Genomic DNA, 10,194 nt, shown 5'->3' on the forward strand with positions numbered 1-10,194 from the left:
TCCTTGTATTACAAATTGCATTTCCTTACCATAGACAGATAATATGTCAGTCTACCAGAGCTGAGAAATTACTAAGAAATGGAAAACTGTGGAGAATAGATGGACAGATTAAGCTTGAGAGAAAATAGTCTAAAATCTAATGACAGACAAGGAACAGACATTAAAAGTGTGGGTATATATATATATATATATATATATATATATATATATATATAGTTGAAGTTAGCATACACTTATGTTGGAGTCATTACAACTCGTTTTTCAACCACTCAACAAATTTCTTGTTAACAAACAATAGTTTTGGCAAGTCGGGTAGGACATCTACTTTGCGCATGACAAGTAATTTTTCCAACAATTGTTTACAGAGAGATTATTTCATTTATAATTCACTGTATCACAATTCCAGTGGGTCAGAGGTTTACATACACTAAGTTGACTGTGCCTAATCAGCTTGGAAAATTCTTCAAAATGATTTCATGGCTTTAGAAGCTTCTGATAGGCTAATTGACATCATTTGAGTCAATTGGAGGTGTACCTGTGGATGTAATTCAAGGCCAAGTCAGAACAGAAGGCGAAATGAAGAGGGGTAAATAGACCAAATTATTAAGGTGAGGCACATGGGCTACTAACATCTTACTACACAACATACACTTAGTATTACGTTCATAGCTACAGTATACATATCTCCCTGGCATATTACACCATTTATGCAGCAGCATACAATACATTTTTGGATCACCTTGTTGTGCTCTGCTCACAGGAAGGTTGCATGGTGGTCATTTGTGGGCAAATTTTGTCGTCAGTCTGGCATTCTCAGGATTTATGGTGCATTCAAAACAACTGGGAACTCGGAAAAATACAAGGTTGAATCATTGATATTCAGGTCGTAGCTAGAGAAAGAGGAACAGATTTACAATTCCGAATTGGATGACCTTTCAAACCGTATTTTCCCTGTCGGAGCTCCTTTATTCCCGATTTCCCAGTTGTCTTGAACTCACTGAAGTCAAGTTTTCGCAGATCCAAGTTAAGTTGTTTTGAGTAAGGCACAAATCATGCTTCATTGACAGCATGGGCAATGTTTATTATTTTAAACTTGGAAAAGAGCCCCTTACTCACAGATTTCAGACCACACAGCCACTCCACTAAATAGCAGGCTAGTGATTACTTTACAATGCTACTTTCCCTGATTCCTTTCAACCCACTCATTGTTGAATTTGAGATTTCCAACTTGTTGTGTGATGTTTACATCCAATGGCTAAGATTGAAAGTAATGATGTTGACATGATCAGTCCAATCAAAGCGACTGTACATGTAACATATATCCCAATGCTCATATCCCAATGCTCCAGGGCAGCGATTGGGGACACTGCCCTGTGTAGGGTGCCGTCTTTCGGATGGGACGTTAAACGGGTGTCCTGACTCTGAGGTCATTAAAGATCCCATGGCACTTATCGTAAGAGTAGGGGTGTTAACCCCAGTGTCCTGGCTAAATTCCCAATCTGACCCTCAAACCATCACGGTCACCTAATAATCCTCAGTTAACAATTGGCTCATTCACCCCCCTCCTCTCCCCTGTAACTATTCCCCAGGTCGTTGCTGCAAATGAGAACGTGTTCTCAGTCAACTTACCTGGTAAAACAATGGATAAAACAACAAAAAACAACAAAAAAAACATGAATTGACAATTTTATCTGTGGCCAATGACTTTTTTTATTGTACCTTTATTTAACTAGGCAAGTCAGTTAAATAACGGGTACTTCTGGACGGGTACTTCTAATGAAAATATGGCAGCACCCAAGAGGCTAGAATTTTCGAGCTCTACCCTTAGACTTGGCAGTAATGTAGTGTCCTAATGGGTGACATAATACTGGGTAGGCAACTAAATTAAGCTGCTGCACGATTTTTGTCTGAATGGATGGTCGGGTCAGAACATAATTATAATAATTTGTACACTACAAATGGACCATAAAAGCCCAAAAATAGATTGTGTGTTTGAAAATAACAATAATTTCAAACATTGATTACATTGCGACACAATCACGTCTCTTGGGAAAAGATTGCCTAATTTAAACAAATGTTTAACTGGATTCCTGGTGATTTGACAATCTTTGATTTAAAAAAAAAACGTAAATCCTAAATAAATAAATATCACTTGCGGGCAAGTTTTGGCACAAGGGCTGCCTGTTACCAACCCATTGCACTAGTGTGGCAGGCTACGCTGACAGACGCAATTATAGCCTATTCCCATGGAACTAACCGGGGCACAATCAAATGAGACTGATGTTTACGCTTCCTCTGGTGCAGGTAGTGCAATGTGCATGCTGTAACCTGCTGCGACTTAATAAAGATGGACGCATACTTACTCTGCATAACCAGTGGCCCACGGCAGCCTCTTCGTCTCTTTCAGAATGAGTATCGGCCGAGCAATATGATCCGCCGAGCACTCGATTTCATCCGGTGACAGTCCCAGAAACTCCGGTCTTGTGTACGGGTATTTCAGCGGTAAATCGGAGCCACCGAGAGGTTCACTGTTCGAACTGCCAGCCATCATACCGCCCATAAAATTGGCCACAGCTGATTTCACCCGGGTGAGCATGTTCTTGCTGCAGCGTGTGTCCAAGCAATGCTAATGCCGGGGTCCCCTCTCTCAGAATATCGCCTTGGCTCGGCGGCGCGTTTTGCGGACCGCAACGGTTCAGGTATGCACCTCTCTCTATCAAATCATTCTGTACCGAATGAACGCGGAAATAAACTCATGGCGTGCACAGTCATGTGACAAACCGTTTGCTTGCTGGATTAGGTCGCGTACCTATCGCGCTATGACGGTGAGCAGCTGTTATTGGCAAAGCGCCAGTAGGTGAAACATGTAGGCTAATTATCCTGGAATGCCGTGGCAGGTAGGCAACAGTAGACTGCTACAACAAGAACCGAAGGCAATGTACAGTGAAAGACACTTCAAACTAAGTGTTTGCTTGCCCTGAAATGCTCCATGCTCAAACCCTCAAAATATAGCGAGTGAAGTCAGCTGACAGATAGCCTATATCCTCTTTGGAATAGCCTACATCCTCTTTGTAGTAGCCTAGTTGGTCTCCTTTTCTGCACGAAAAAGCGTTTTCTGCTCATTCTATTTGAGACTCTCCCACATCACATGCTCTTCTCAGTCATGTCAAAGTTGTCCTTGTCCCATTTCATTTTGTGTAATGGGAATAGAACTTCCAGTAGCCTATGTGTCTTTTAATTAGGCTATTATAGAATAACCAGGTAAATACCAATGTTATAGTAACCATACCTATCGAGTTATGATGTTCTATGATCAATACATTTGTTTTGCTGTGACTAGGTGATGGGAAGATTTGACTATATTAACTCATGTATTATGGTAATATTTTCCAGATCTAGTTTCTCCTTATGGAAGGAGCCTCTCAATGAGAAATAAGGAACTCCTGAGACACTGCAGATGCCAAACTGGCAGCATAGATCGATCTTTAATTCATGGGTTTGTCTTTTAAGAGGTTCATTGACCTAATTACAGACAGCCAATCAGAGAAAATATATCAGACAATCTAGAGGTATATATTTATATGCAGACAGTCAAAATGATGCTGCCTGTGATTATGTTCTATATAAAGCAAGTGTTAGTCCCTATACAGTGCTTTCAGAAAGTATTCATATCCCTTGACTTTTTTCATATATTACTGGCCAACACACAATAACCCATAATGTCAAAGTGGAATTATGTTTAAAAATATATACAAATTAATTAAAAGTTAAATGTCTTCAGTCAAGTATTCAACCCCTTTGATATGACAAGCTTAACACAACAAAATGTAGAATAAATCAAGGGGTATGAATACTTTCTGAGGTACTATATATCCTAGTTTCAAAAGGAAGTCTGGATGATTTCCTTTCGTGCTGCTGCCAGACGCTTTATCAGAAACGTGAAAAATAAATTATTACGGACTTCTGTTGTCTGCAAAATTAGCTCAAATCAATCAGGCTCTTCTTTCCTCTGACAGACAAGTATTGAAATCCAGAATCAACCCAGTCAACTCACTTATATTGCTGGTTGAATTTAAAGGCTAAGCATCTTCAGGATTGTTGTTTTATATAATAAAATAGAGGGGGAAAAGTATATATACCATGTGTGAAAATGAGGTAAGGCAATAAATAGGCCATAGTGGCAAAATAATTACAATTTAGCAATTAAACACTGGAGTGATAGATGTGCAGAAGATGAATGTGCAAGTAGAGAGACACTGCGGTGCAAAGGAGAAGAAAAAAACAGTATGGGGATGAGGTAGTTGGGTGGGCTGTTTACAAATGGGCTATGTACAGGTGCAGTGATCTGTGAGCTGCTCTGACAGCTGGTGCTTAAACTAGTGAGGGAGGTATGAGTCTCCAGCTTCAGTGATTAAAAAAAATATATATACTGTATATTATTTATTTTTTTGCAAAACGTTCCAGTCATTGACAGCAGAGAACTGGAAGGAAAGGCGGCTAAAAGAGGAATTGGCTTTGGGGGTGACCAGTGAAATATACCTGCTGGAGCGCGTGCTACCGGTGGGTGCTGCTATGGTGACCAGTGAGCTGAGATGAGGCGGGGCTTTACCTAGCAAAGACTAAAAGATGACCTGAAGCGACAAATATGAAGCGAGGGCTAGCCAACGAGAGCATATAGGTCACAGTGGTGGGTAGTAGATGGGGCTTTGGTGACAAAAAGGATGGCACTGTGATAGACTGCATCCAAATTGCTGAGTAGAGTGTTGGAGGCTATTTTGTAAATGACATTGCCAAAGTCAAGGATCGGTAGGATAGTCAGTTTTACAAGGGTATGTTTAGCAGCATGAGTGAAGGATGCTTTGTTGCGAAATAGGAAGCTGATTCTAGATTTAATTTTGGATTGGAGACGCTTAATGTGAGTCTGGAAGGAGAGTTTACAGTCTAACCAGACACCTAGGTATTTGTAGATGTCCACATATTCTAAGTCAGAACCGTCCAGAGTAGTGATGCTGGACGGGCGGGTAGGTGCTGGTAGCGATCGGTTCAAGAACATGCATTTAGTTTTACTTGCATTTAAGAGCAGTTGGAGGCAACGGAAGGAGAGTTGTATGTCGTTGAAGCTCGTCTCGAGGTTAGTTAACACAGTGTCCAAAGAAGTGCCAGAAGTATACAGAATGGTGTCGTCTGCGTAGAGGTGGATCAGAGAATCACCAGCAGCAAGAGCAACATTAATGATGTATACAGAGAAAAGAGTCGACCCGAGAATTGAACCCTGTGGCCCCCCATAGAGACTGCCAGAGGTCCGGATAACAGGCCCTCCGATTTGACACACTGAACTCAGTCTGACAAGAAGTTGGTGAACCAGGCAAGGCAGTCATTAGAGAAACCAAGGCTGTTGAGTCTGCTGATAAGAATGTGTTGATTGACAGAGTCGAAAGCCTTGACCAGGTCGATGAATACAGCTGCACAGTATTGTCTCTTATCGATGGAGGTTATGATATCGTTAAGGACTTTGAGCGTGGCTAAGGTGCACCCATGACCAGCTCTGAAACCAGATTGCATAGCGGAGAAGGTATGGTGGGATTGGAAATGGTCGGTGATCTGTTTGTTAACTTGGCTTTCGACGACCTTGGAAAGGCAGGGATAGGTTTGTAGCAGTTTGGGTCTAGAGTGTCTCCCCCTTTGAAGAGGGGGATGACCACGGCAGCTTTCCAATCTTTGGGGATCTCAGATGCTACAAAAGAGAGGTTGAACAGGCTAGTAATGGGTTTTGCAACAATTTTAGCTCATAATGTGTTTTGCCTTCCACCCAGGACAATGGATCGGATCCCAGCCGGCGAACCAAAACAACATTGCGGTAAAAGGGGCAAACGAAGTGGTCTTCTGGTCAGGCTCTGAAAGACGGGCACATCGCGCACCACTCCCTAGCATACTACTTGCCAATGTCCAGCCTCTTTACAACAAGGTTGATGAAATCCGAGCAAAGGTAGCATTCCAGAGAGACATCAGAGACTGTAACGTTCTTTGCTTCATGGAAATATGGCTCACTCGAGAGACGCTATCGGAGTCTGTGCGCAGCCAGCTGGTTTCTTCACCCATCGCGCCGACAGAAACAAGCTTCGTGGTGTGATCATAACAATATACAGGAACTCAAGTCCTTCTGTTCACCTGACTTAGAATTCCTCACAATCAAATGTCGACCGCATTATCAACCAAGAGAATTCTCTTCGATTATAATCACAGCCGTATGCCCCCCCCAAGCAGACACATCGATGGCCCTGAACAAACTTTATTTGACTCTATGTAAACTGGAAACCACATATCCTGAGGCTGCATTCATTGTAGCTGGGGATTTTAACAAGGCTAATCTGAAAACAAGACTCCCTAAATTCTATCAGCACATCGATTGTGCAACCAGGGCTGGTAAAACCCTGGATCATTGTTATTCTAACTTCCGTGAAGCATATAAGGCCCTCCCCGCCCTCCTTTCAGAAAAGCTGACCACGACTCCATTTTGTTGCTTCCAGCCTAGAGACAGAAATTAAAACAAGAAGCTCCCGCGCTCAGGTCTGTTCAACGCTGGTCCGAACAATCTGATTCCACGCTTCAAGACTGCTTCGATCACGTGGATTGGGATATGTTCTGCATTGCGTCCAACAACAACATTGACAAATACGCTGATTTGGTGAGCGAGTTCATTAGAAAGTGCATTGGTGATGCTATACCCATAGCAACGATTAAAACATTCCCAAACCAGAAACCGTGGATTGATGGCAGCATTCGCGCAAAACTGAAAGCGCAAACCACTGCTTTTAACCAGGGCAAGGTGACCGGAAACATGACCAAATACAAACAGTGTAGCTATTCCCTCCGCAAGGCGATCAAACAAGCTAAACGTAAGTATAGAGACAAAGTAGTGTTGCAATTCAATGGCTCAGACACAAGAGGTATGTGGCAGGGTCTACAGTCAATCACGGATTACAAAAGGAAAACCAGCCCTGTCGCGGACCAGGATGTCTTGCTCCCAGACAGACTAAATAAATTCTTTGCTCGCTTTGAGGACAATACAGTGCCACTGACACGGCCCGCTACCAAAACCTGTGGACTCCTTCACTGCAACCGATGTGAGTAAAACATTTAAACGTGTTAACCCTCGCAAGGCTGCAGGCTCAGACGGCATCCCCAGGCCTCAGAGCATGCATAGACCGGCTGGCTGGTATGTTTACGGACATATTCAATCAATCCTTATCCCAGTCTGCTGTTCCCACATGCTTCAAGAGGGCCACCATTGTTCCTGTTCCGTTGTCATGAAGTGCTTTAAGAGACTAGTCAAGGACCATATCACCTCCACCCTCCTTGACACCCTAGACCCACTCCAATTTCCTTACCGCACCAATAGGTCCACAGATGACGCAATCGCAACCACAAGGCACACTGCCCTAACCTATGTGAGAATGCTGTTCATCGACTACAGCTCAGCATTTAACACCATAGTACCCTCCAAACTCGTCATCAAGCTCGAGACCCTGGGTCTCGACCCCACCCTGTGCAACTGGGTACTGGACTTCCTGACGGGCCGCCCCCAGGTGGTGAGGGTAGGTAACAACATCTCCACCCCGCTGATCCTCGACAATGGGGCCCCCGCAAGGGTGCGTTCTGAGCCCTCTCCTGTACTCCCTGTTCACCCACGACTGCGTGGCCATGCACGCCTCCAACACAATCATCACGTTTGCAGACGACACTACAGTGGTAGGCTTGATTACCAACAATGACGAGACGGCCTGCAGGGAGGAGGTGAGGGCCCTCGGAATGTGGTGTCAGGAAAATAACCTCACACTCAATGTCAAGAAAACAAAGGAGATGATTGTGGACTTCAGGAAACAGCAGAGGAAGCACCCCCCTATCCACATCGACGAGACAGTAGTGGAGAGGGTAGTAAGTTTTAAGTTCCTCGGCGTACACATCGCGGACTAACTGAATTGGTCCACTCACAAAGACAGCGTTGTGAAGAAGGCGCAGCAGTGCCTCTTCAACCTCAGGAGGCTGAATAAATTTGGTTTGTCACCAAAAGCACTCACAAACTTCTACAGATGCACAATCGAGAGAGTCCTGTCGGGCTGTATCACCGCCTGGTACGGCAACTGCTCCGCCCACAACCGTAAGATTCTCCAGAGGGTAGTGAGGTCTGCACAATGCATCACCGGCGGCAAACTACCTGCCCTCCAGGACACCTACACCACCCGATGTCACAGGAAGGAAAGAAAGATCATCAAGGACAACAACCACCCGAGCCACTGCCTTTTCACCCCGCTATCATCCAGAGTACGAGGTCAGTACAGGTGCATCAAAGCAGGGACCGAGAGACTAAAAAACAGCTTCTATCTCAAGACCATCAGACTGTTAAACAGCCACCACTAACATCGAGTGGCTGCTGCCAACATACTGACTCAACTCCAGCCACTGTAATAATGGAAATTGATATAAAAAAATGTATCACTAGTCACTTAATATAATGTTTACATACCCTACATTACTCATCTCATATGTATATACTGTACTCTATATCATCGACTGCATCTTGCCATCTTTATGTAATACATGTATCACTAGCCACTTTAAACTTTTATGTTTACATCTCATATGTATATATTGTAATCGATACCATCTACTGCATCTTGCCTATGCCGTTCTGTACCATCACTCATTCATATTTCTTTATGTACATATTCTTTATCCCTTTACCTTGTGTGTATAAGGTTATAGTTGTGGAATTGTTAGGTTAGATTACTCTTTGGTTATTACTGCATTGTCGGAGCTAGAGGCACAAGCATTTCGCTACACTCACATTAACATCTGCTAACAATGTGTATGTGACAAATAAAATTTGATTTGTAATTGTAGAAAGAGAGGGCCCAGATTGTCTAGCCCTGCTGATTTGTAGGGGTCCAGATTTTGCAGCTCTTTCAGAACATCAGCTATCTGGATTTGGGTGAAGGAGAAATGGGGAGGCTTGGGCAAGTTGCCCAACTGCCTGTGTATATTGGTTCCTAACTTCCCTGAGAAGCTGCATATCGTGGGGGCTATTCAATGCTAATGCAGTGCGCCACAGGATGTTTTTGTGCTGGTTAAGGGCAGTCGGGTCTGGAGTGAAGCACGGGCTATATCTGTTCCTGGTCCTACATTTTTTTTAATGGGGCATGCTTATTTAAGATTGTGAGGAAAGCACACGTGAAATGAACGTCAATGTCTGCTGTCTCCCACAGATATGGTATGGAGTTTTGTCTGCAGTCACTAAGAGAACTGGCATTTAGTGGAACTCATGAGAGAAGAATGCCCGAAACAGTCTGTGTGTGATGGAGAGGAGATCTCAATTGCCAATGATAAGTAATAGTGTTTAACATCTGGTGTTTGAGGTTTGTTACAGGAGTTAGATACAGTACAGTAGTAGATTTGCCCGACGAGCATCACCACCCTGGATGGTTCCGACCTTGAATATGTGGACACCTATAAGTACCTAGGTGTCTGGCTAGACTGTAAACTCTCCTTCCAGACTCATATCAAACATCTCCAATCAAAAATCAAATCAAGAGTCGGCTTTCTATTCCGCAGCAAAGCCTCCTTCACTCACGTCATCTACAAAATTGCCTCCAACACTCTACTCAGCAAACTGGGTGCAGTTTATCACAGAGCCATCCGTTTTGTCACTAAAGCACCTTATACCACCCACCACTGCAACTTGTATGCTCTAGTCGGCTGGCCCTCGCTACATATTCGTCGCCAGACCCACTGGCTCCAGGTCATCTACAAGTCCATGCTAGGTAAAGCTCCGCTTTATCTCAGTTCACTGGTCACGATGGCAACACCCATCCGTAGCACGTGCTCCAGCAGGTGTATCTCACTGATCATCCCTAAAGCCAACACCTCATTTGGCCGCCTTTCGTTCCAGTACTCTGCTGCCTGTGACTGGAACGAATTGCAAAAATCCCTGAAGTTGGAGACTTTTATCTCCCTCACCAACTTCAAACATGTGCTATCTGAGCAGCTAACCGATCGCTGCAGCTGTACATAGTCTATTGGTAAATAACCCACCCATTTTCACCTACCTCATCCCCACACTGTTTTTATTTATTTACTTTTCTGCTCTTTTGCACACCAGTATCTCTACCTGTACATGACCATCTAATCATTTATCAC

The 10,194-nt window shown here is 43.7% G+C and overlaps 1 protein-coding gene across 1 annotated transcript in view; it reads right to left on the reverse strand.

The window, feature by feature from the left end:
• The window catches only part of LOC135556571 (protein phosphatase 1H-like), a 48,109-nt gene extending 45,358 nt beyond the window's left edge, over positions 1-2,751 (reverse strand). Inside the window, exon 1 of the mRNA XM_064989877.1 lies at positions 2,364-2,751. Coding sequence (XP_064845949.1) covers positions 2,364-2,596 — 233 coding nt within the window. The 5' untranslated portion in view covers positions 2,597-2,751. The remainder of the gene's footprint in view (positions 1-2,363) is intronic.
• Positions 2,752-10,194: the final 7,443 nt, after the last annotated feature.

The sequence above is a fragment of the Oncorhynchus masou genome, chromosome 15 (assembly GCF_036934945.1).
Source record: "Oncorhynchus masou masou isolate Uvic2021 chromosome 15, UVic_Omas_1.1, whole genome shotgun sequence".
Taxonomy (NCBI): Eukaryota; Metazoa; Chordata; class Actinopteri; order Salmoniformes; family Salmonidae; genus Oncorhynchus; species Oncorhynchus masou.